Source organism: Periplaneta americana, chromosome 15, assembly GCF_040183065.1.
Source record: "Periplaneta americana isolate PAMFEO1 chromosome 15, P.americana_PAMFEO1_priV1, whole genome shotgun sequence".
NCBI classification, from domain to species: domain Eukaryota; kingdom Metazoa; phylum Arthropoda; class Insecta; order Blattodea; family Blattidae; genus Periplaneta; species Periplaneta americana.
This window is the reverse complement of record NC_091131.1, coordinates 20,406,452-20,434,407: the sequence shown is the minus strand read 5'-3', so window position 1 is coordinate 20,434,407 and position 27,956 is coordinate 20,406,452. Positions and strand designations below refer to the sequence as shown.

Sequence of the window (27,956 nt, the reverse complement as noted above, 5' to 3'; positions counted from 1 at the left end):
TATTTTGCTCTTTCTTTTCAGCACTTCTGAAGCAGAATAACGTCAGTGAATGCTCATGTCCATATGATTGTGGGTTCGCAAAAATAATTCGTCTTCAAAGCAAGCATTTGAGGTAAATATTCTTAAATATTATGGGTTTTCGAAAGTGAGGGGCATTTTCTAACACTAATGTTTTCGTTAATTGTAAAGGTATTTCTAAAACGAAACATCTGCCTGTAACTTACAAGCAATGGAGTTTATTGAAAATATTTCATATATTGTAAATATTGTACGTGTCCACCATATTCTTTTAGCACAAGTACCAACTTCCCTCCACTGTCAGCTTTGAATAAATGTTGTTGTTTTCTAATGCCAGACGTTTCACAATAAAGTCATTTAACCTCTTGCACTCCAATATTTTTCAAAGATATTATCATGGCCAGCCACTGAAGCATAGGTTTTGAGGTGTTCCGAATCCATTTCTTGGTTTGAGTTGCACAATGGGCAGTTAGGGGACTGATATATTCCTATTCTATGCAGGTGTTTGGCCAAACAATCATGGCCTGTTGCCAATCTAAATGCAGCTACAGACGATTTTCGTGGTAGATCGGGAATTAACTGTGGATTATGATGCAGAGAGTTCCATTTTTTCCCTTGTGATTGTGTTATCAAATTTTGTTTGTTGAAGTCTAAGTATGAAGATTTAATAAATCTCTTCTCAGAGGAATACGTAGATTTAGTAACAAGTCTGTAAGTAGCAGTGCTGCCCTTCTTTGCTAAAGCATCCGCATTCTCGTTTCCCAGGATTCCACAGTGGGATGGTATCCATTGGAATACAATTCTTTTATTGAGTGATATTAATTGAGAGAGCATTTTAGTTATTTCTACTGTTTGAGATGAAGGTGTGTGTTTAGAGACTATTGACAGAATAGCTGCTTTGGAGTCTGACAATATAACTGCATTCTTAAGTTTATTGATGTGGCATAGAAGATTCCTGAGACTTTCACTTATTGCAATGATTTCTCCATCAAAACTTGTTGTTCCATACCCAAGAGATCTATAAAGTGAGAAGAGACAGCACGTAACACCTGCACCGGCACCTTGTTCTCTGGAGATCAAGGATCCGTCAGTGTATAAATGAAGCCAGTTTTGTGGAGGGTACCTAATATTAATTGTCTCTAAAGACAATTGTTTTAGTATTTCAGTGTTTACATCTGATTTCAGTATTTCTTCTGTTAGATTTAGATTATATTCTGTATTTAATAGAGTTAAAGGGTTTGATTTAATTTGTAAGTTTTCTTTTAAATTCGGGATATTGATTTTCTGTTTTAATTCTTGAACAATGGATATGAAACTTTTTTGAGTTTTCAATCTACAGAGCCATGCATGGCGCGTCCTCAGGTTGCGGATAGAGGAGACGGCCTCCAGATATGGAGGGTAGCTGCGAATATATTGAATAAGCAGTCGTGGACAGCCAATAAGGGGTTAATATAACTAAATTCAATATTTTGAAATTAAAGGACGAAGAAGCTAAGCAAAATTATCAGGTCGAAATTTCGAATAGGTTTGCCACTTTAGGTTAGAATTTATAAAACAGTTATATTACTGGTTCTTCTATATGGTTGTGGAACTTGGACTCTCACTCTGAGAGAGGAACATAGGTTAAGGGTGTTTGAGAATAAGGTGCTTAGGAAAATATTTGGGGCTAAGCGGGATGAAGTTACAGGAGAATGGAGAAAGTTACACAACTCAGAACTGCATGCGTTGTATTCTTCACCTGACATAATTAGGAACTTAAAATCCAGACGTTTGAGATGGGCAGGGCATGTAGCACATATGGACGAATCCAGAAATGCATATAGAGTGTTAGTTGGAAGACCGGAGGGAAAAAGACCTTTAGGGAGGCCGAGACGTAGGTGGGAGGATAATATTAAAATGGATTTGACGGAGGTGGGGTATGATGATAGAGACTGAATTAATCTTGCACAGGATAGGGACTGCTGGCGGGCTTATGTGAGGGCGGCAATGAACCTTCGGGTTCCTTAAAAGCCATTTGTAAGTAAGTAAGTTCAATCTACAGAGAGGACTGTATGAATGCGAATTGCTTTGAATATATGTACTGGAATAGTTATTACTAGGGACCATATTCTGTCCTAGGGCATACGGAGATAAGGTTAGTTGTTCATAGACTACATTGATGTGATGTAAAAAAAATGTTAGGCAGATACTTGGTCCTATGTATTGTTCATTTGTAACCATTATATAGTGGGTGATGGCGGATTAAGAACTGGAATACATCTAATTCGCCATGACGTGAATACAGAATGATGTAATAAATAAATAAATAAATAAAATAAATGAATAAATATTGGCGTGACGTCATTGTTTGGAGCGTGACACAGGCACCAACCATCATGAGGAACTTACAAAAGAGAGAGAGAGAGACTGACCTATCAACAGAGAGCATATACTAGCACGTTACAGAACAGTGTGATGGAAAAATACCTTAGTTTTGCACCATTAAAACTGTTACCTTACTCAGTTTATTTATTGTTATTAAAATTTTGAAGGAAATTATATCTAGAATTCACGTTGGGAAGACTTCATTCATCCAAATGATTAAATAAATGTTGCAAATCAAGATTTCAGGTATAACTCCTTGTAAAGTTGATTTGAATAATTTCGAGGGAAAAATTGTTCCGGGGCCGGGAATCGAACCCGGGACCTTTGGTTTAACGTACCAACGCTCTCCCAACTGAGCTACCCGGGAACTCTACCCGACACCGATCCAATTCTTCCCTCTTATATTCACAGACCTCAAAGTGGGCTGACAACCGTCAAGCAACCAACTTCGAGTGCACACCAACTCCGTGTGACTTAAATTGTGGTTTTCTGTTCACGAACAGTGACGTGTATTATGCAAATCAAGATTTCAGGTATAACTCCCTGTAAAGTTGATTTGAATAATTTCGAGGGAAAAATTGTTCCGGGGTCGGGAATCGAACCCGGGACCTTTGGTTTAACGTACCAACGCTCTCCCAACTGAGCTACCCGGGAACTCTACCCGACACTGATCCAATTCTTCCCTCTTATATCCACATTTATTTAAATAAATGTTGTATTTTTCAAAATATGTGCAATATCTTTCTGTTTCACTTCGAGGTAAATCACCTATTTTGATTTCAAACCATTCTTGCGTCTTCACCTCTACACACAGCTCAACGACAATAAAATAATTATTGTACTAATAATCATGCATAGCTGTTGGAGAAATAATTACTTTTAGCTGAAATGAAAGAAGAAAAGGGTTAAAATTTATTTTCCACGTTTCTAAAGACATTGTTGTTAATAATAAAAAAAAGGGACTATTTGTTATGATATTTCTACAACACAATATCCGTACAAAAAGTTGAGAAATAGCATAAATGAAAATAAAGAAACACCATAATATTCTGTTCAGTGCCAATGCTATATGTAATATGATTTTATATTTTCTTCAATTTACTGTTACAGCCAACGTACGGAATCATATGGATATTACCTCAGACCAGAACTACTGCAAGAAATGATGTTTGAGCATAATGTAATATTGTCGAAGTTGGACATGTTTGGTACGTTTGTGGAGTTTTTTTTAGATGCTAAGTGACTTTTTTGGTAGAAAGTACAAAGCAAATTGGTTCTCATCTTAATGGGTTAGATATGTGAGTCCATGGCATGGCACGTTCTCAGGTTGCAGATAGAGGAAATGGCTCCAGATGTGGAGGGTAGCTGCGAATATATTGAATAAGCAATCACAGACAGCCGATAAGGGGTGGTCTTGCAGCTTGGGGTTGGGCAAAGTGCTAACAACCCATCACCATAAAAAGAGTTGTTACGGAACCCTAACATAAGACAGTTATACTGTCAGTTGTTCTGTATGTTTGTGAAACTTGGACTCTCACTTTGAGAGAGGAACAGACATTAAGGGTGTTTGAGAATAAGGTTCTTAGGAATATATGTGGGGCTAAGAGGGATGAAGTTACAGGAGAATAAAGAAAGTTACACAACACAGAACTGCAAGCATTGTATTCTTCACCTGACATAATTAGGAACATTAAATCCAGACATTTGAGATGGGCAGGGCATATAGCACGTATGGGGGAATCCAGAAATGCATATGGAGTGTTAGTTGAGAGAGCTGAGAGCAAAAGCCCTTGGGGAGGCTGAGGCATAGGTGAAGGATAATATTAAAATGGATTTGAGGGAGGGGGGGGGGTATGATGGAAAAGACTGGGTTAATGTGGCTCAGGATAGGAACCGAGTCCACACCTGTGGAGTAACGGTCAGCGCGTCTGGTCGCGAAACCAGGTGGCCCGGGTTCGAATCCCGGTCGGGGCAAGTTACCTGGTTGAGGTTTTTTCCGGGGTTTTCCCTCAACCCAATACGAGCAAATGCTGGGTAACTTTCGGTGCTGGACCCCGGACTCATTTCACCGGCATTATCACCTTCATATCATTCAGATGCTAAATAACCTAGATGTTGATACAGCGTCGTAAAATAACCCAATAAAATAAAAAAAAAAGATAGGAACCGATGACCGGTTTATGTGAGGGCGACAATGAACCTCTGGGTTTTCTAAAAGCCATTTGTAAGTAAGTAATGATTAGGTCCATTAAATGCCATTATGTTTGTTTTTTATAGAGATTTTTAGCCCATATTTTGTTATCAACAGATTCTGCATTCCGGCCGTTAATATTATGAGACTTGAATGTAATATAGAGTTCCTGTGGATAGGTTACAAGCCTGTCGCACAGTAGTCCAGTGGTAGGGCTGCTACCTTAATAGCCTTCTGGACAGGCATTTATATGGCATTTCCTCCATATGTGTTGGAACAGTTATACCGCTGTGACTAGGTCCCCAGAGCCTCGTTTAGGAACAGGTTGCACCACGTGAAGGTGAGGTTGGGAATTAGGTAGGAGAGGTGCAGGGGCGGATGCAAGGGGGGGATTAAGGGGATATATCCCCTCCCGAAATTTTGAGAAAAATACGAAACAAGAAACAAAAATAATATTAATTTTAATTTGTGAATGTACATAGGAATTAGAGAGTTTTCCACGTAAATTCTCTTTGCTAAAATATTAAATTCCAAGAACTGCAGGAAGACAAACACAGAGTTCTTACTTCAAGACAGAAAGTCATGAAGAGTAGGCTTTTAATTTTCCTTCTCTTCTTAGACTATTTCAATAGTCAACTCAAGGACAGGTTTTTAAATCATAAGGAAATCCTAAAGTCCATACAAACTTTTCTCCCTAAAAACATAGTGCGATCATCAGATGAAGATCTAGAAACTGCTGTTCAGGCTGTAGTAAATCAGTAGCCCAATGATGTTGATGCATCACCTGAGTCTTTCTTCAGTGAATTGAAGATGTGGAGAAGAAATTTCCTTGATCAAAAAAATCTTCACCTAATACCTACTTGTTTTTATATATCTTTGAACAGGTGCAATGAAATTATTTTTCCCTGCACTCGCAAGGCGCTGAAACTTTTCTGCATGTTGCCTGTAACTACAGCAACACCAGAACGGTCGTTCTCAACTTTGCAGTATTTGAAGACTTACTTGAGGAGCACGATGGGAGTAGACAGATTAAATGGACTGGCCTTGATGTATATACATAAAAATGTAGAAGTAAAAGCTCATGAAGTACTGGATGAAATGTCTAAAAAGCCTCGTTGCCTTCTTCTGTAAATGTCATTCTGTCATTGTTTTTGTATTGCAGTCATTGTAAATGTTAAAATAAAAAAATTATGGTTTATTTAACAACGCTCGCAATTGCCGAGGTTATATCAGCGTCGCCGGTGTGCAGGAATTTTTTCCCTCAGGACTTCTTTTACATGCCAGTAAATCGATGATATGAGGCCTGTCGCATTTAAACACACTTAAATGCCATCGAGCTGGGTTGGGGTAGAATGTGCAACTTCAAGCACAGAAGGCTATACTGACTACACTACTCAGGCCAATTTGTAAATGTTTGTGACTCGGAAACAAATTGTGAGTATATAAACTTATTTCTCATTACTCCATTTTTACTATCTCCTCAAATCCCTCCCCGAAAAAAATCCTGCGTCCGCTCCTGGAGAGGTGATAGATGGAATGAACTTCACTACCCTTTGTGGTCTTTCCCCTCTGTTGTTTATTATATATATGAACATATTTTATACATTTGGCGATAAAATCATCATGCTGGAATTCAAATTAATCGAAACACAGTTCTCGATACACTAATGTTTGCCGACGATCAGGTTATTATCGCTCAAACAGAGGATGGTTTACAAAGAGCCATTTATAATTTGCAAATAATCGCCTCAGATTTCAATATGGAAATCTCAAAAGAGAAAACGAAAGTCATGGCATTTTCGGGAGAGAACCCAATTCCAAATAAGATCATGATAAATAATACTTTAATTGAACGTGTTAATTCATTTAACTATTTAGGTTATAACCTCTCTTACATCGCTGATGAAGATATGTCGAACAAAATATCTAAATTTATAAAAATCCCTGGCGTAATTAACACCGTCTTCAAATCATCCCATGTTCAGAAACATACAAGGTTAAAGATATATAAAACACTAGCTCGATCGGTCCTCACTTACGGTAGCGAGGCATGGACAATCAGAAAAGCTGATGAGCAAAAGCTGATGACAGCATGAAATGAGGTTCATGCGATGAACAGCGGGATGCTCTTTGCTGGAACACCGTAAAAATGTGGACATACTGTGGGAACTAAAAATGGATCCTATAGTTAATTTTGTTCAACAATATCGACTTCAGTGGAAAAAACATGTCGAAAGGATGGATCGCACACGATGGCCTAAACAGATTCTTACTTATGTACCAAGAGGAAAGAGGAAATTGGGAAGACCACGCAAGCGCTGGCATGAGACCGTAACAGATCCTGCAGGGTCTAATATGTGAGGGATATGATGATGATTTTGTTATCAGTTAATTTAATATAAATTTAATATATAAGTGAGTCACCAAAAAAACACACAAGGAAATCAAAGGAAAGAATTTTCAGTAACACATCGACAAATTCATTTGTCTTTTTACAAAACTGTCCCAATTTAATTTTCGGCACACTTTATTAGCACCTTCTATTTCCCTATTTTTAAACAATTGTATCTTCTATACATATTAACAGTTTGGTTTCATATAGGTACCATTACTGTTTAGAAGATTTCGGGTTTTTTATTGATACATGTTTTGTTGCTATGGTAACTGTCACACTTGTATAAACAATAATAATTAGAGATGGCAGTTGTAGGAGAGTAATTTCAATAATTTTTACAATGGTTTTACCTTTACAAATTCGAATTGGCCTCCTTCAGTGCTATTACGAATGCAATAGACAATATGCATATGCATTGAGAAGATATTGAACGTTACACGGATTGAGAAATGGACCTTGCTCTGTAAAATCATTTCGTAAGTTGAGGAACAAATTTAACCCTGCATTACTCAGGTGGGGTGTGGTAAACCCCAGTGCGTATATTTCAACGAAAATCTAAGAGATGGAGCTAGTGTGTACTCTGTGCATCTGTATACTTATCAATCGCATCCAGAAGAGTTCACTTAAGAAATTGTTTAAGTGAACTAAGAATAGTATATTTAATTGCATTTATCTGATTTCTGAAACTTGCGGAAAAATATATTAGTTATTTAAAATGGGGTTTGTGAAACCCCACCTGAGCAATGGTGAGAATATTTATAACCTGAGTAATGCAGGGTTAAGGAAACTGGTTCAGTTGCCGATAGAAAGCGATCGGGTTGACCAAAATTAGTAGAAAATGAGGTGAGTACAGCTCTAGTTTTACGAGAAGTCCAGGAAGTTAGTGAAAGTTCAGACTGTAATGTTTGTAGTGCTAATAAAGTTGCAAAGCATCTGGACATGAATTATTCAACAGTGAGGTGAATAATACTGATTAGACAGCTTCAGTTCTATCCCTATAAAATGAAAATGGATTTTGAACTCAAAGAACGAGATAGGCTTTGCAAAAACACTATTGCGCAACACATTGGTGATTAGTAGGCTTTTTCCAAATAGTTGGCCTTCTAGGTCACCAGACATAAATCCAGCTGACTACTGGTTATGAGGTTATCTAAAAGAAAAGTTATTTCTTAGTAGACCTATTACACGTGAGGAACTGAAACATCCCTAGGAATGTGCTTACTAATGCCATTTATAGCATAGGAAAAAGACTGTTTCTTATTGAATACTGCGGTGGTCATATTTAATTTTTTCGTTTTGTAATAAAATCCCACTTCTTTACGAAAAAATTGGTGTTTTTATTTTTGTGGAATCTAAAAATTTGACAAACTTATTACCATTTCAAAATAGGAACTTGCTTTTGAATAACCCTATATATAAAATATTCCGTCATCTATATATATATAATTTGAACTGGTAATGGAAATTACAGGAAAACAACTGAACAGATTTTAATAAATGACCCCTCATTTTGAAGCTTTGAACTCAAGGTTTTTCAGAAAAATAGTAGTTTTCAGTGGAATGTCAATTTTTCAACATAATGTTCCTATTTTCCAAAATCCATCTGTCTTCAGTTTTGAGAACTAGCTAATTGCATTTCAGAATAAAACAAAACACAACTACAATACACAATATTACATGAAGGCCATGATCTGCAAGAATGCTAACATATTTAGAGCTCAAATTAAATTTGTTATTAAAAACTTAACTTACTAAAAATAATTTACAGGTTCGATTCTGTGGTGTGTAATTTTCTGGGTACAGCTTTGTATCGGATATTAAAAACTACAAAAATTGAGGTGGTTTGATGACATTATTGCCATTAGAAATGAAATATTATTGTAGTTAATGCCATGATATGACAATTTTTCATTAATTATACATATTAATGCTCTATTGATGATATGAAAGTGAAACGTTTCGGGGTTATATACAGTAGCGTGCAAATTAATCCAAACACGACATATTTTTACATTTTCTGTCATTGTTGGCCTCACAGCTGCCCATACCACTTTAATTGACATCTGTAGTACATGTAATTCCATTGTTGAAGGTCTGTCATTATTATTTTTTTTATAATATGTGACATTTTGCCTGTCGTTTTGTACTTATAAGCATTTCAGTTGTGTTGAAGACTTAATACTGCAATCCTGTGTACATTCTGTCGTCTTCACAAATGGATACAACTCCACGAAAACGGTCTAAAATTATAACATTAGCAGAGCATTCTTCTATGACACAGAGGCAAATTGCTGCAGAATGTCACATCGTTTGGCTACTGTTAATTCGATCATAAAACGATACAGGGAGACTGGATCCATCACACCCCAGAAAAAAGGAAACTGTGGCCGGAAAAGGAAGACTTCACCTGCAGATGATCGTTTAATTGTCAGGAAAAGTAAATTAAATCCTAGACTAACTGCTGTCGACTTAACCCGCGAGTTAATGGCTACCACTGGGGCGAATATTCATGTCACAACAGTGCGGCGTAGGCTTTTGGAAGCTGGACGAAGGGCTCGTAAGCCTATTAAGAAGCAACTGCTAACCCCTGTTATGTGCAAAAAACGCTTAATGTGGGCAAAATTACATCAACACTGGACAGTGAATGACTGGAAGAATGTACTTTTTTCCGATAAGTCTCATTTCGAGGTCCACGGCCACAGTGTTTCTTACGTACGGAAAGGATCCGAAAAAGTAACAGCAGCTCATCTCCAACAAGCACCCAAATACCCCCTATAGTAATGTTTTGGGGCTGTTTTACACATGAAGGGCCTGGAGCATTAATACCTATCAAGGGAATGATGAATTCTGACAAATATATTCACTTATTGGAAATCAGAATCGTACCCCAGCTGCAAAAATCATTTCCGGATGGCAGAGGTGTGTTCCAACAAGACCTGGCACCATGCCATACGTCTCGAAACTACATAATTCTTCAACAAGAAGAATATTCAGGTACTCCCCTGGCCAGGCAACTCACCCGACATCAACCCCATTGAGAACTTGTGGTCAATTTGGAAAAGAAGAATGCAAAAAATGGATTGTTCTACAAAGGAGAAGATGATTTCTGCCCTCATTGGTGTATGGTTTTGCGATGAAGAAATGAAGAATATTTGTGGGAAATTAGTGGAATCCATGCCAAATCGTCTCAGAGCTGTTATTAGGAACAAGGGAGGCCACATAGATTACTGAGGTATGTCTTAGATCCTTTTTTTTTTATCCTGTTTGAGTGTTTTTGCATAAGTAATTACGTTGTTCGGATTAATTTGCACGCTACTGTAAGTAGATGTAGAGAATAACTTAAATTAGATTTTGATTTCTATATTTTACTGAGTGGCGGCTATATAGTATATATTGTATATGTTATTGAAAGCTATGAAACTTACGTAAGATAATAATATTATTAAAAATCAAATATTTTTATAGTTACTAATCAAGTGGAGTTGGGTCTCTTTCATATATTTAATGGCGGTGTAGATATTTATATGCGTGGTTCTCTTCAGTATTGGCTCGAGAGAGAGTATGTTTCATTATTATGGAAGCAAATAACTTTCAGAATGTCTGGTATTCTTCATTGAAAATAAATCTGAAAAATGTTTATTTGAACGTCTAATGAACTTAGTTTGCAGCATTTGCTGCACAAGCCACTAGTATTGTTGCATTACGAATTAAAAAATCATCTGAAGTGTATTTGAGCCTGATGTTGAAATTTCTTCCACAGCATCATGGGGTGGTACAGTGAGCTTCTTCTTGGGCGGAAGTGTGCTGAGTTTGATGGAGTTCCTGTATCTGTTGGTGCGGTACTTAATCCTTGGTCTGATAAGCTACCAACATCATAAGATTCAGAACTGGTTACGAAGATATAAAGCATGGTGCAAGAAGAAAATTCCTAAAGTCTGCTTGGCCATGAATGTAAAATTGAAGATATTGAAACCACGACTTAAAATAGCTACAATACTGCCGATACAAATACCTATGTCAGTACTAATCAGGGTCATTAAGGACTGGCTTACTGCATCAACCATACATGGCGTGAAGAACTTCCACAACCATAGCTTTATTGCCATTGAAAGGTTAGTTATTATTTCATAATCGTTATTTTCGTTCCTTTTCAAGTGCTAGTTGTTTGTTATAGTGTCCAGTCATCTTTATTCCTTTACGGTATAACTATTATTTCTTGGACTACTTTGGACTAGATCTCTTCACTGAAGGTATGGAAAAATATAAAAATCCATAATTGGATACTATGTAACTGAGTTTTCCTAAAATTTCTTATTTGAGTTGTCCATTTGCAAAAAAATTTTATGTGCATGGTAAAGAATTTTTGGTGAATAAAAACGCAGAAAATCATACTCAAATATGATAGAAAAGTGATTGTATTTTATTTAGCAAAGTAGTAGTAGTAGTAGTAGTAGTAATTGTTGTTTTCTAATGCCAGGCGTTTGACAATAAAGTCATTTGACCTCTTGGACTCCAATATTTTTCAAAGATATTATCATGACTAGCCACTGAAGCACAGATTTTGAGGTGTTCCGAATCCATTTCTTTGGTTTTAGTTGCACAATGGGCAGTTAGGGGACTGATACATTCCAATTCTATGCAGGTGTTTGGCCAAACAATCATGGCCTGTTGCCAATCTAAATGCAGCTACAGACGATTTTCGTGGTAAATCGGGAATTAACTGTGGTTTTTGATGCAGAGAGTTCCATTTTTTCCCTTGGGATTGTGTTATTAAATTTTGTTTGTTGAAGTCTAAGTATGTAGATTTAATAAATCTTTTCACAGAGTAATACGTAGATTTAGTAACAGGTCTGTAAGTAGCAGTGCTGCCCTTCTTTGCTAAAGCATCCGCATTCTCGTTTCCCAGGATTCCACAATGGGATGGTATCCATTGGAATACAATTCTTTTAGTGAGTGATATTAATTGAGAGAGAATTTTAGTTATTTCTGCTGTTTGAGATGGAGGTGTGTGTTTAGAGACTATCGATAGAATAGCTGCTTTGGAGTCTGACAATATAACTGCATTCCTAAATTTATTGATGTGGCATAGAAGATTCCTGAGACTTTCCCTTATTGCAATGATTTCACCATCAAAACTTGTTGTTCCATATCCAAGAGATCTATAAAGTGAGAAGAGACAGCACGTAACACCTGCACCGGCACCTTGTTCTCTGGAGATCAAGGATCCGTCGGTGTATAAATGAAGCCAGTTTTGTGGAGAGTATCTAATATTAATTGTCTCTAAAGACAATTGTTTCAGTATTTCGGTGTTTACTTCTGATTTCAGTATTTCTTCTGTTAAATTTAGATTATATTCTATATTTAATAGAGTTAAAGGGTTTGGTTTAATTTGTAAGTTTTCTTTTAAATTCGGGATATTGATTTTCTGTATGGAAAAATATAAACATCATGATTGGATACTATGTAACTGAGTCTTCCTAAAATTTCATATTTGAGTTGTCCATTTGCAAAAAAATTTAATGTGCATGACAAAGAATTTTTGGTGAATAAAAACGCAGAAAATCATACTCAAATATGATAGAAAAGTGATTGTATTTTATTTAGCAAAGTTGTAAAATATCTAATTAGTATGCAGTAGAACCCCAATTATCTGCCACACTATTAATTGATTGGCAGATTATCCAAGTGTCTTTGTCTTATTCTTTTTATTTATTTATTTATTATTATTATTATTTTTTTTTTTTTGCTGCGGAAAAAATATAGCCTAAATATTGTACATTATGTTAGTACATATTTTTCTAGAGAGGGTTATTACAAGCCTATACCAATATGCACTAGGTAGTAGGAATGCTATAGAAGCACTTACCTACTTGTGGAGAGAGTGTTTTACCCAACTTGTAAAATAGTCACTGCCTGCTTCCAAAGATATAACCCTCTACAAAAATAGTTCAACAATTGCTGTACTATCTGTTCCAATAAATCTTGCCATGAAATTGTGTTTTCTTTCTGTAAACGTTCACAGCGAAACTTACTTTCTGAACGGCCCTCGTAATTGTGCTCGAGTGCCAAAATATGTACTGTACATGTATAAGCACTTGTTTTGACATTATTAACATGCTGGAAGGAAAAAAAAAAAAACTTTTTTTTATCTGCCCTCATGAGAATGTTTGTATTTTTTTTTTATTTTAGTAGGTTATTTTACGACGCTTTATCAACATCTGAGGTTATTTAGCGTCTGAATGAGATGAAGGTGATAATGGCGGTGAAATGAATCCGGGTCCAGTACCGAAAGTTACCCAGCATTTGCTCTTATTGGGTTGATGGAAAACCCCCGGAAAAAACCTCAACCAGGTAACTTGCCCTGACCGGGAATCGAACCCGGGCCACCTGGTTTCGCGGCCAGACGCGCTAGCCGTTACTCCACAGGTGTGGACTGTTTCCTTGTAAGGTGCTTGCCTGTCGATCCGGAGTTGTACTTGGGCATGGGTTCGATTCCCGCTTTTTCTGATTACCTGGATGGGATTTTTCCGAAACGTAAGGCAAATTTTAGGTAATATATGATCAGTCCTCGGCCTCATCTCACTGTCACCAATCCTATCGACGCTAAATAATCTAGTAGTTGATACAACCTCGTTAAATAACCAAATAAAAAAGTTACAAATTCCTTAAACCCAAAATGATGTTTACTAAAACTTATCGAGTGTGTCTACTGGGTGTGTCATGGCTCGCTGTATGCCATCATGTGGCTAGCCGATGAGCCTAGAGAATTCAATCTTCCTACACTTCCGCAGAGGTGTATTACCTATGTGCCAGAGAAGTTGCCTAGAAAGTACGGCGTTCATTCTGAAGAGTACTTACCGATACGTACGGTAACGCTGGTAGTGGCAGGAATGTGAACTGTTTCGAAACATGTACTGAGGTGAGTTTTTTCTTACTGCCGAGATGGGGAGAGGGTTAAGACGATTACTTACGTATTTGTTGACATTAACTTCGACGGTCAACGTGGACACGGAGCATTTGATTTGTGTTGCGGAATGTTACCGTACGCAACCGATGATAACAAATACCCTGCGTACGACTTGCTGGCGCAAAACACAGTTCGAAAGAGGTTATGGTAGCACGCAGACCATACAGACCGCCATCTGTTGCTACGACGTTCAAGTTATACCGTACACGTTATCAAGTTCAGATTGAACACCTTGATTAATAGGCAACTTCTCTGTCATAAAAGCTGAAACTCGCTTCAAATCGCAGACTCATCAACAGTGACATCATGACACACTTTGAAATGAACACCCAGTATAACTGTATAAACATGAAGGCAATAAATGCAACTGTTTCAGAGATGTGATTTTTTTCATTAGTTCTTTCCTGCACACAGTGTACATTACATTACTACTAAATAAATGTGCTAAGCTGTATTTTTCAGTTTTATGTGCACTACTACACATATTTCTGATTTACTGAGATACGAAGCAAACTCGTGATGAAGTACTGTAATTTCATTTCAGGCTAGTCTGGATCTGTCTTGTCTTGACTTCAATTGTAATGTCTCATCATTTCGCTGTTCAGTTGGTTGAGGAGAGGCCAATACTCATGTACGAAGAGACTGTCTCTCAGACTCCACTGCCTTTCCAGTTTCCAGCAGTGTATGTTCTTCATGCTTTAGCTACACTGAATGAATCCATCGAGCAGTAAGTGTAGATTGGCTTCTTTTCTAATTTATTATAACGAGGGATGAATCCGATCACAATTGGATGCACTTATGCAATATGGAACCAAGTCCAAAATACAGCTTTTGAGCCACAGCTGTTTTAGCAAATCGTTACAAATAAAATTCTACATCAATACTATTACGAAAGTAATGATTGCATTATTAACATTCTGAAATGCTCTTTCAGATCAATGGTGCAGCTCGCATCAGTATTTGACTCACACAGAGTAGAAGGGCAACATTGGAGTTGGTTCCATATTGCTTATTGCAAAAATGGATATTGGCACTTGGTTCCTACTTGTGTGATTCAAATGAGAGAGAGATGAGGCAACATTCTAGTTCAAATCCATGTTTAACACTTTATTATTGGAAAACTAAACATCCGAGACACTAATTGTGGGATTGCAAATAAAATTTAAAAAATATATATTCATTAGCATTTGTTCATACATTGACTTATCATTCCAAGGTGAAGTCAAGGGGACCATTGATTCCATCAACATCATCCTGTCCACACCTGTGGAGTAATGGCTAGCGCGTATGGCCGCGAAACCAGGTGATCCAGGTTCGATTCCCGATCGGGGCAAGTTACCTGGTTGAGGTTTTTCCGGGGTTTTCCCTCAACCCAATATGAGCAAATGCTGGATAACTTTCGGTGTTGCATCCTCGACTCATTTCACCGGCATTATCACCTTCATCTCATTCAGACGCTAAATAACCTCAGCTGTTAATAAAGCGTCGTAAAATAACCTACTAAAATAAAAATTCATTGGATTTTCTTCTGCAGTTACATATTTGATACCTAAACATCTTCGGTTCTACAACTTTCTTTGATACATTAACATTACTCTTGTTGCTATAACATAACATAACGTAACGTAATGTAACGTAACATATAACATATAACATAACATATAACATAACATAACATATAACATAACATATAACATAACATATAACATAACATATAACATAACATATAACATAACATAACATATAACATAACATAACATATAACATATAACATAACATATAACATAACATAACATATAACATAACATAACATATAACATAGCATAACATATAACATAACATAACATATAACATAACATAACATATAACATAACATAACATATAACATAACACATAACATAACATATAACATAATATAACATAACATATAACATAATATAACATAACATATAACATAACATATAACATAACATAACATATAACATAACATATAACATAACATAACATATAACATAACATAACATAACATATAACATAACATAACGTATAACATAACATAACATATAACATAACATATAACATAACATAACATATAACATAACATAACATATAACATATAACATAACATAACATAACATATAACATAACATAACATATAACATAACATATAACATAACATAACATATAACATAGCATAACATAACATATAACATAACATAACATATAACATAACATAACGTATAACATAACATAACATATAACATAACATAACATATAACATAACATAACATATAACATAACATATAACATAACATAACATATAACATAACATATAACATAACATATAACATAACATAACATATAACATAGCATAACATAACATATAACATAACATATAACATAACATATAACATAACATAACATATAACATAACATATAACATAACATAACATAACATAACATAACATAACATATAACATAACATAACATAACATATTAGCAAAAACTTGTATTCAAACTCCTATATTTACACAAAACAAACATGGGAACTGACAGCTTGGAGTTGGTTCTAAATTGCAAAACACTGCACTATGGATTCTGTGTTTGTTGGTTGGTTCAGATTTCTCTATAGGGCAGCACGTTACAGATAAGAGTTGGTTCTATTTTGTATAAGAAACTATAGACATTAAGACACATTTTGCAATAGAAATCCAGATATTCATAAAATGGTGGTTGGTTCCATATTGCATAAGTGCTTCCAATTTTCACTAATTTTATTATCTTCTATTTTTATTTTACTTCCGGAGAATTTTACACTGAGGGACTCCATGAATCAGAAGCAGTGAAAAATATAGTGGGACTGCGTTGGTGTTAATGCAGTTTCTGTGGACACCTCTTTGTTACTTGTTAGCTTAAACAACAAGTTTAACCTCCCTCACCACGACAAGGTGAGTACCCACGAATCTATATCACAGACACACTCATTGCTAAAACTCCAGTTGTGAACGAAATTCCTCCATGGAAATGGGTGATTCCAGAACATAGCATACAAATTCCAGGAAATCATTCCAAAAATGATCCTCCATACATTCTTAAGTTAGATGCCATGGAACTACTCTGCAGCACATATAAGGATCACCTTTAAATTTATACAGATGGATATCTAAATCCTAATAATGGGACATCAGGAGCAGGGTTTTATATTCCAAAATATCAAGAAAGTTATTTCATACCATGTTCATCCTCCTCCAGTCTTGACACTGAATTGCTAGCTATTGATGCTGTTCTTCAGTGTGTTACTCAAATTTCTGAAAAATCTATTTGCATACTTACCGACCCCAAGGGGGCTATATTTAATATAATTAAATATGTACCAAACCTATACGCACATAGAATTATTCCACTTCAGAAACAATTAAGTAAACTAAAAGAACTCCAAAAGAAAATTACATTTCAATGGATACCTAGTCATTGCGGTATACCTGGAAACGAGAAAGTCGATAATATTGCAAAACAGGCAACATATTTGCAACCAAGACCTCTTCAAGTGATACCTATATCCAGTGCCTTTGCTTCAGTGAAGTCTCATTTTACAAACCTATGGATCAACAGTTGGCTCTCTTCTGACAAAGGAAAAATTTTACAGTCTGTACAAAAGAAACCAAATGACCTGAAAATGTACAAAAACTTTCCCAGACATGTTCAAACATTTTTAACAAGAGCCAGAACAGGTCACATTGTCACACAATTGTACCTACACCGATTTCACATTTCTGATAATCCTACTTGTCTGTGGTGTAATAATCATGATGAAGATCTGGAACACATTCTTCTATACTGTCCATCCATAAACCACAAAAGAAGTAAATTAAACTCATCAATACCAGTTGCAGAAGACACAGCCCTGCAGTATATATTGACTACACCCTAACTCTGGCTACTAGCAACAGGCATCTATAATGAACACCGATCAAAATACCCCTCATTTCTCGTGAAAAACAACTGAATAGACTACAGTGGACTATAGTGGACTTTGTTGTCAGCAAACAGCTGGATACATTAAGAAGATTGATTGATTGATTGATTGATTGATTGATTGGTTGATTGATTGATTTATCTTCTATTTTTCAGCATCTTGTCTACCGAATATAAATGTCCCCCATTATTTTTAACTTACTTTTTTAAACTTCTATTGTTAATTGGCATCAGGGTGAATTCGATCACGCTTCTTTTCTTCATTTAAAATCTGATATACTTGCAACTGAATGTGTGAAAACAATCACTAATTGGGGTTTTAAAGCAGTTTTTAAAGAATACTTCAATCTTTATAACAAGATAATAAATCATACATTGTTGATGTTGAAATTTCTTAATTTAATTTGTTCAATATCGCTGTCTTCAATATTAAAGAATACATATTTCCCACGCCGAAAAATTTGTTACAATACCTTTTGAACTATCTGTCCTTCTTGTACTTCTGTAGAATCTTTACTACCAGTATCGAGGAATACAAAAAAATCATCATCCTCTTTCACTTTCTTTCGGAGAAAGCTCATCTTACAATCTTACACAAGTCCTCTTCTATTTTTCTGTCCACTCTGCCAATGAAATGTCATATTCTTTTCTTAGAGGTGAATCTTAAAATAGCGAAATAATTTTCCGACAACTTAATTTATCATTCATTGTCGTGTAATGGATCCCATATTCTTCCGAAGCATTTCTGATGCTTAATTCTCCTGATTTTACAGCTTTCACCACATTAAATAGGTGCACTGGGCTGTAATTGCACTTCCTTGTTGGTCCTAGCTTCTTTGTATATACTCATATACCCACGTTGTTGAATGTAATCAGGGGTGTACGGAAGGGGAGGGGTTACCGACTTTGAACCTTGAAGTTTAAAAAAAATGTCATATTTAGATTTGAGTTTTTTTTTTTCCTTCTCTAATTTTTCACTTTCAAAGCAACAAAATCTATATCCACATAAGGCATAGTCCTGCTACTCCTCCTTCAATATAATCCCTGTGCTTGGTGCTGTGGCACTTTCGAATTATATCAATGCTATCTTTATTTTAAACAGACCTACCACCTAGTACTGAATTTGTAATAAAATGAAACTAACACAATATGAAATTTAATTTGGATGATTGGTGAAAAAATTATGTTTAAAATATTTTATGTTATTCATAAATATGTTCTATGAATAAATATATTGTAACCTAATAATAATAATAATAATAATAATAATAATAATAATAATAATAATAATAATAATAATAATAATAATTATGCAAATCTAGTCTTTCAGGTGAAGCTCCCTGTAAAGCAGATTTGAATAATTTCAAGGGAAAAATTGTTCCGGGGCCGGGTATCAATCCCGGGACCTCTGGTTGAACATACCAGCGCTCTCCCAACTGAGCTACCCGGGAACTCCACCCGACACCGTCTCAATTCAAATCTGCTTTACAGGAAGCTTTACCTGAAAGACTAGATTTGCATAATATATAAACGTCACTGTGTACAGTACGTTAACAGAAAACCACAATTCCAAGTCACACAGAGTTTGTGTGCACTCGATGTGGGTCTCTGGCATTTCGTTAGCCCATGCAAGTTGTGTGGATATAAAGGGAAAAGTTGAGACGGTGTCGGGTGGAGTTCCTGGGTAGCTCAGTTGGGAGAGCGCTGGTACGTTCAACCAGAGGTCCCGGGATCGATACCCGGCCCCGGAACAATTTTTCCCTTGAAATTATTCAAATCTGCTTTACAGGGAGCTTTACCTGAAAGACTAGATTTGCATAATATATACGTCACTGTGTACGTTAACAGAAAACCACAATTCCAAGTCACACAGAGTTTGTGTGCACTCAATGTGGGTCTCTGGCATTTCGTCAGCCCACGCGAGTTGTGTGGATATAAAGGGAAAAGTTGAGACGGTGTCGGGTGGACTTCCCGGGTAGCTCAGTTGGGAGAGTGCTGGTACGTTCAACCAGAGCTCCCGGGATCGATACCCGGCCCCAGAACAATTTTTTCCTTGAAATTATTCAATAATAATAATAATGTCTACCCATTTCACTTGCGTGATTTGGGCTATAATAATAATAATAATAATAATAATAATAATAATAATAATAATAATAATAATGTCTACCCATTTTACTTGCGTGATTTGGGTTATAATAATAATAATAATAATAATAATAATAATAATAATAATAATAATAATAATAATATAGAAATTAATTTAAAATACCGATAATGTAAATTGTAAACAGTTTTAATAATGAACTCCTCCATCGACAAAATTCTGCATATGCCACTGAATGTAACCTACATTGTAACGAAAATTAAGTAAACTTAGTAATAAAATTAATTCTAATCATAAATTATCAGCTTCTTCGCTATCTACCCACATGATCGGAGTCACCTTCCAAAACAATAGCATTACATTAAGAAGGACATAAAATCGAACATAATTTTATTTGTAATATTTTACCCTTAGCCTTAAGAGACTCCTATGCAATTAAATATTATGTTACTTAATTGTTACCATAACAGATGTATTCTGTAGGACCGAAAAATAATAATCTTTACGTAGATAGGCAGACATTTAGTTTCGATTCAGTTGGATTTCTTTAAATGGGAGTGGGTCTTCAGATTGCACAACACTTCATAGTGTTTATCAGTGTATTGAAGAAATGTTTTCTTCATAAGTGTTGGAAACGAGTGTGTTCATGATGCTGAATGCAATGATTCCAACATTCATGACTAAATCAGATGGAGGTGCTAGCCCTCCTCTGATAACATCATCACTCATACTTTCCCCAACCACCAATTGTACACACTGTCCACATACCAGTTTTGTAGTGACTTTTTTTTTTTTTTTCATTGCAGGTTATACGACACTGAGACAATGGTTACAGAGGCAGAAGTTCGACGAGGTATACTTTACCCAAATCTACAGTCCTTTTGTGGTCCTATAGGATGCGGATATGATATCGAGTCCCTCAGAGCAGGAATTGTACCCGATATGATAGCTGTGAGTATCTTCAAATAAGTGGTTTGATTGTCTTTTATGGTGTCATCTTAACACATACTTCATTGACACATCTAATGTCTGGCAGTTGACAAGAAAGCTATTGGTAGCTACTCTTGCTTTCCAATCTCTCTCAGATAATTTCTTTGTAAACAAGAATGGGCATATACTGAGATTGTATTCATCAGTTTCTCGGATAAGTTCACATAAGATTTAGTAGGTATACTAGAGATTGGAAATTTTCAATCATATGCAGAGACTTCGTCATCGAGAATATTTTTAAGTGATATCCTTTAGTTTTATAATATCATCTGAAAGAGCATATTTTTATGTGATATTTAATATTTGTTTCATAGAGAAGAACTGTGGTTACTGTTTCTATGGTAACAAGTTAATTCTGTACCTCTCAGGTGTTGTATGATAAGCCTATTTTATCAACTTAATGATACAGGCAAAAAACAAATTTTGTGCAAGATCGTGCGTATTTGCTTGCTTTCTGCACAGAACCAGTACGCGGTAAGTGTGAAATACCACATTCAGTATTCCCAACGTAACACATATAACAATTTCCCTCTTCTTACCGCTTAAGCGCAACATTCATTTTACTGCTTTAGGCTTTTAACATATTATTTTTAGAGATGTTTAACATAGTAATAATTATAAATTGGAAACTTACCACTGTAATTTCACCTAAATTGCAATGTTAATTATTGTTTTTAAATATTTGCAAAAATTAAGTAAAGTCTACTACTCCACGAAACTTATTGCATTCCTGATACAAGTAACATTAAGGAAGCCGTGAAAAAATCAACAAGATTCCAGATGCCGATGTTATTACTGCAATATGTTATATAAATAATATTGTTAAAATATTAAAATGAAAAAATAAATCATTACATAACCTTACCGTTTGTTTTAAGTTCGTATTTATAGACTGGGGGAAAAAAAAAAAACAGACGTATATCACAGCCTGCTGGAGTATAGTAAACACAGAAAACATTTTATAGCAACAATGTTGAAGAAAGATATTTTGGCTTTCCGAAGTTGCCGTCACTAAACAGAAACCAACATGGAGATTTCATTGCAACTAATTAGAAATTCGTCTTTCAGGTATGTAATAAACGATCTTCGCACAAAATAATGTACGCTACACGAGCGGTATGTTTGTTTTCATGTCCTCGGAAATTAAAAAAGCTCAACTACGTTTCGCTTTTTCAATCTTTTCCTCGACCATGAAAACGTCAACATACCGCTCTTGTAACGTATATTACTATTACGTTTTTTTTTCTTCCATTCCTGGTAAAGTCACAAACTATTCTTTTTATTTTTGGTATAGCATACCTTGAAAATAATAAGGCACACATAGTAAAAAAAAAAAATAGATTAGTCGGAAATCAGTTATCCCAGGACTTAACACCGTGTACCTTTAGATATGAATAGATCTTACACTAAGAAATTCAGAAGTACCTACTAATTATGGTCTCAAAATCGCAAAATTTGAACTTAACTTACATTACCTCTGAGATATAGAATTGTTGATGCATTTTGCTAATCCTTATGTTAAGGTAGCAGTTTTATTGACTAGATCAACATAAAATAAGATGTCCTTAGCAGAGAATAAGAGAATTGAGATTTTGATGTTGGTAGGATTTGGCATCAGAAAACATAAACAACAAATTGATGTATATAACATTTATTATTTTTCCCTATACAGGAGCAGTTGAACTGCAGTTTGAACCTGCTTACATGCCAAATAAATTACCAAAAATTTCCATGTTGCAAGATATTCAATTCTGCCCTTACAGCTGAAGGACCGATGCTTGTGGCTAATTCCATGCTGCTTGGAAAGGAAGAGCATGAGTGAGTTGGATTAGTGATTGTTGTTGTTGTTGTTTTCTAATGCCAAGCGCTTGACAATAAAGTCATTTGACCTCTTGCACTCCAATATTTTTCAATTTGGTATAATTTTCCTCTATTCAATACCTAATTCTCTCTTTACCCTTTCCTATCCAGTCCTCTGACTGAACTCTTACTTTCTTTGACCCCGACAGTATTAGAGCATTCGAGGCCTAGGGGTTCATTTCACTTTCCTTCCTACCCTTCCTACTTTTCTGTTCCTAGTGCTGACCTGCTATGGCACTAAAATCATCCTCCAGTAGCTTAAGGAGGGAAAGTTGGTGATCAACAAGATCTCCCAGCTAGGTCCAGTGGAGCCGTCGACCAACAGCAGGTGTGGTCCTCCAGACATTCTGGGGGTTGTGTGTGAATGAAGTAGCCATCAAAACATTAAAATACGGTGTTCACTTAAATCGGCTACAACTTGCCATTTAAAATATTGGAGTGCAAGAGGTCAAATGACTTTATTGTCAAATGTCTGGCATTAGAAAACAACAACATATTTTTCAAAGATATTATCATGACCAGCCACTGAAGCACAGATTTTGAGGTGTTCTGAATCCATTTCTTGGTTTGAGTTACACAATGGGCAGTTAAGGGACTGATATATTCCAATTTGGATTAGTGATTGTTAGGGACTCTGGAAAGTGGTGAATAAATTCACAGAAAGGCGGTGTAAAGATATTGGTCATGGTGGGTTGAAAACAATAATATTATTGGTAAAAGTTACTTACGTTCCTGACACTAGAGAAAATTGTTAAAATACCTTGAAAATGCCTAGGATTTATAGTATGGAGTAGTGAAAATTGGATGTGATCACTGAGAGAGTTGTATGTCCACCAAGCCCGCCCCAAATACGTATTTTACTTATATACCAAATTTGTCGTGCGTGAATGAAAAAAAGGCCATATTTCCTGAATTTTACGGTGTCGCCAACACTTCTCACACCTAATCTAACCTAACCTAACCTGTCACATAATACACACCTAATCTAACCTAACCTAATCGTCACATTATACTATACACCTGTAGTAACATTTGTCACGTTTAATATAATTTCATTTGCAAACGTTGTCCTCATCGGTGTACATCATGTTGGGAGCCATCTAGTGGAAGAAGTGGAACGTGATGGAGGGCAACTCTTGTCTCCATTCTTCATAATTACATTTAGTTCGTTAGGCGTGTGTTTTGTGCATTAATCAATGTGTTAATGCAGTGATAATTCCATATACACAGTGCAGTAAAAATTGAAATGCATTGTGGCCGTGATAGAAAGGATCTGTTCCCTCCCCCCCCCCCCCTCAGATTAATTGCTTGTCTTAGGGGTTTATGTTTACTCTTTACTTATTTCTCGTTGTCACCTACATATTTGCCTCTCTCCAGAAAAAACCTTTACAGCGTTGTCAGATTGCATTGCATTTTAAAATTCCTCTACAGAATAAATAGTTACATTTTCGGATCAAATTTTTGCACATTTAAACGTCAAAACTAAAATTCTTTTAATGTTTTATTGTCTCAATACACTGCTTTCTTAAATTGACTGAGCATATTGGTACCTTTCACAAAGTACACTATGAAATGCCTCATATAAAACAATTTTTTTCTCGAAAAGGAAGCAAAAACGAGCAAAAGTTTTTTTTTTTTGTTTTTGTTTTTTTTTTTATATATATTGCAAAGACTTTTAGAGATCTTACGCTATGATAATGTGCCAAATCGAATCATTCTCTCCAGTTATAATTTATATAAACAAAATGAAATTGCCATAAGAACTGAATGCGGAACTACTAGCTGGACTTCCATAAACCAAGGTGTTAGACAAGGGTGCGGTCTTTCCCCTCTGTTGTTTATTATATATATGAACCATATTTTATACATTTGGAGGCAAAGTCATCATGCTGGAATTCAAATTAATCAAAACACAGTTCTCGATACACTAATGTTTGCCGACGATCAGGTTATTGCTAAAACAGAGGATGCTTTACAAAGAGCCATTTATAATTTGCAAATAACCGCCTCAGATTTCAATATGGAAATCTCAAAAGAGAAAACAAAAGTCATGACATTTTCGGGAGAGAATTCAATTCCAAGTAAGATCATGATAAATAATACTTTAATTGAACGTGTTAATTCCTTTAACTATTTAGGTTATAACCTCTCTTACATCACCGATGAAGATATGTCGAACAAAATATCTAAATTTATAAAAATCACTGGTGTAATTAACACCATCTTCAAATCATCCCATGTTCAGAAACATACAAGGCTAAAGGTATATAAAACACTAGCTCAACCGGTCCTCACTTACGGTAGCGAGGCATGGACAATCAGAAAAGCTGATGAGCAAAAGCTGACGACAGCTGAAATGAGGTTCATGAGACGAACAGCGGGATGCTCTTTGCTGGAACACGGTAAAAATGTGGACATATTGCAGGAACTAAAAATGGATCCTATAGTTAATTTTGTTCAACAATATCGACTTCAGTGGAAAAAACATGTCGAAAGGATGGATCGCTCACGATGGCCTAAACAAATTCTTACTTATGTACCAAGAGGAAAGAGGAAATTGGGAAGACCACGAAAGCGCTGGCATGAGACCGTAACAGATCCTGTAGGGTCTAATACGTGACGGATATGATGATGATGATGATGATGATGATGATGATGATGATGATGATGATATTGCAAAGAATAATTCCCAGAAATTAATGACATGACTTACGGTTCATTCCGTATATATAATTAAAAAAACCACCACCAGAGTGTCAATATGGATTATTATTACTATTCTCCCTGAAGTTTCAAATAATAGAAACTAAGTGACATACTTGAGTTATCTATATTCCATCAAAGATGAGAAGTAAGCAGTTAAAAAACCACGATGAAAGGGTAATGGAACAGAGAAAAATTCTCTCCAGCACTGGGTTTTCAGCTCTACGTGCTGATGTTTTATCCACTAAGCCACACTGGATACCATCCCGGCGTCGGACAGAATCGTCTCGGTTTTAAGTTCCAAATCTTGGGTTCCCTCTAGTGGCCGCCCTCTGCACTACATCATAGATGTCTATGAACGTAGGACTGAAGTCCACACATGTGCTGAGGTGCACTCGTTATGAGTGACTAGTTGGCCGGGATCTGACGGAATAAGCGCCGTCTTAAATCACGCAGATATTCTGCGTCATCAGATGATGAAAGAGTAATGGAACAGAGAAAAATACTCTCTGGCACTGGGATTTGAACCCGAGTTTTCAACTCTACGTGCTGATGTTTTATCCACTAAGCCACACCATATACCCACCCCGGCGTCGGACAGAATCGTCTCAGTTTTAAGTTCCAACTCTTGGGTTCCCTCTAGTGGCCGCCCTCTGCACTACGTCATAGATGTCTATGAACCTAGGACCGAAGTCCACACATGTGCTGAGGTGCACTCGTTATGAGTGACTAGTTGGCCAGGATCCGACGGAATAAGCGCCGTCTTAAATCACGAAGTGATTTACGCATATCATATAGGCTATATTATTTTATTGTACCGAAGTACATATGATATTTCCACGCAGATATTCTGCGTCATCAGACAATGAAAGAGTAATGGAACAGAGAAAAATTCTCTCCGGCGCCGGGATTTGAACCCGGGTTTTCAGCTCTACGTGCTGATGTTTTATCTGCTAAGCCACACCGGATACCCACCCCGGCGTCAGACAGAATAGTCTCGGTTTTAAGTTCCAACTCTTGGGTTCCCTCTAGTGGCCGCCCTCTGCACTACATCATAGATGTCTATGAATGTAGGACTGAAGTCCACACATGTGCTGAGGTGCACTCGTTATGAGTGACTAGTTGGCCGGGATCCGACAGAATGGGCGCCGTCTTAAATCACGAAGTGATTTACGCATATCATATATATTATTTTATTGTACCGAAGTACATATGATATTTCCATGCAGATATTCTGCGTCATCAGACGATGAAAGAGTAATGGAACAGAGAAAAATTCTCTCCGGCACCGGGATTTGAACCCGGGTTTTCAGCTCTACGTGCTGATGCTTTATCCACTAAGCCACACCAGATACCCATCCCGGTGTCGAACAGAATCGTCTCAGTTTAAGTTCCAACTCTTGGGTTCCCTCTAGTGGCCGCCCTCTGCACTATGTCATAGATGTCTATGAATGTAAGATTGAAGTCCACACATGTGCTGAGGTGCACTCGTTATGAGTGACTAGTTGGCCGGGATCCGACTGAGACGATTCTGTCCGACACCGGGATGGGTATCCGGTGTGGCTTAGTGGATAAAGCATCAGCACGTAGAGCTGAAAACCCGGGTTCAAATCCCGGTGCTGGAGAGAATTTTTCTCTGTTCCATTACTCTTTCATCATATAATGACGCAGAATATCTGCATGGAAATATCATATGTACTTCGATACATTAAAATAATATATAAGTCAAAAAACCATTAAAGTTATTTGGAAATGTGTTTTAAAACTTTCGAAACTTCTGCATTTTATTGCAGAAACAAATGCATACATTAAATCGATGGTGTTCGCCAGCATGTCAAAAAAATGAACAAAAAGAGATTTCACTTTATTCCTATCAAAAATGTCTTTCTGAATCTGCTGCAAACACATCTTATGTCAAAGCATGGATATAAACTTTACAAGATATTTGAATTCTGTAGGCTACTCTGATATGTAAGATATTTGGTTCGTTATGAAGATATTAAAATGTTTTTTCGCTCTCGTATAAAATTGAATATTGCGATATACAAGGTTGTTGTTCAACACCATCGAAATATTAAACGTCCGTCATAACCACTGCTGTTAGTTCTGTCCATTTTCACAGATAACAGTGAATATATTTGTTTGGTTTTAATAGTATAGTAACATAAAATATGTATTCATTTTCTTTCCAGGTATCCCTTTTATTTTAGACGATTGCTTTCCCAACCTCACTATAAGGTGACATTTGACATGATGTTCGTAAACCAGAAGAAAAAAGTCCTAACATCTCTATTTGTGAGTATATACTAACATGTATATTTAATAATTACATTTACAAACGTGTGAAACGTTGAAATTAGTATATATAGCTGATATACATGCTTGC

General features: G+C 36.1%; 1 protein-coding gene and 1 non-coding gene across 2 annotated transcripts in view; one reads left to right on the top strand and one right to left on the bottom strand.

The window, feature by feature from the left end:
• The window catches only part of LOC138715609 (sodium channel protein Nach-like), a 62,239-nt gene that overhangs the window by 8,902 nt on the left and 25,381 nt on the right, over window positions 1-27,956 (top strand). Inside the window, exons 4-10 of the mRNA XM_069848683.1 lie at window positions 22-112; window positions 3,493-3,590; window positions 10,729-11,080; window positions 14,480-14,662; window positions 20,824-20,968; window positions 22,680-22,825; window positions 27,763-27,865. Of these exons, the coding sequence (XP_069704784.1) occupies window positions 22-112; window positions 3,493-3,590; window positions 10,729-11,080; window positions 14,480-14,662; window positions 20,824-20,968; window positions 22,680-22,825; window positions 27,763-27,865 (1,118 nt within the window). The remainder of the gene's footprint in view (window positions 1-21; window positions 113-3,492; window positions 3,591-10,728; window positions 11,081-14,479; window positions 14,663-20,823; window positions 20,969-22,679; window positions 22,826-27,762; window positions 27,866-27,956) is intronic.
• On the bottom strand, window positions 2,677-2,749 carry TRNAN-GUU (transfer RNA asparagine (anticodon GUU)). Its single transcript has one exon. It is a non-coding gene; the product is annotated as a tRNA-Asn (tRNA).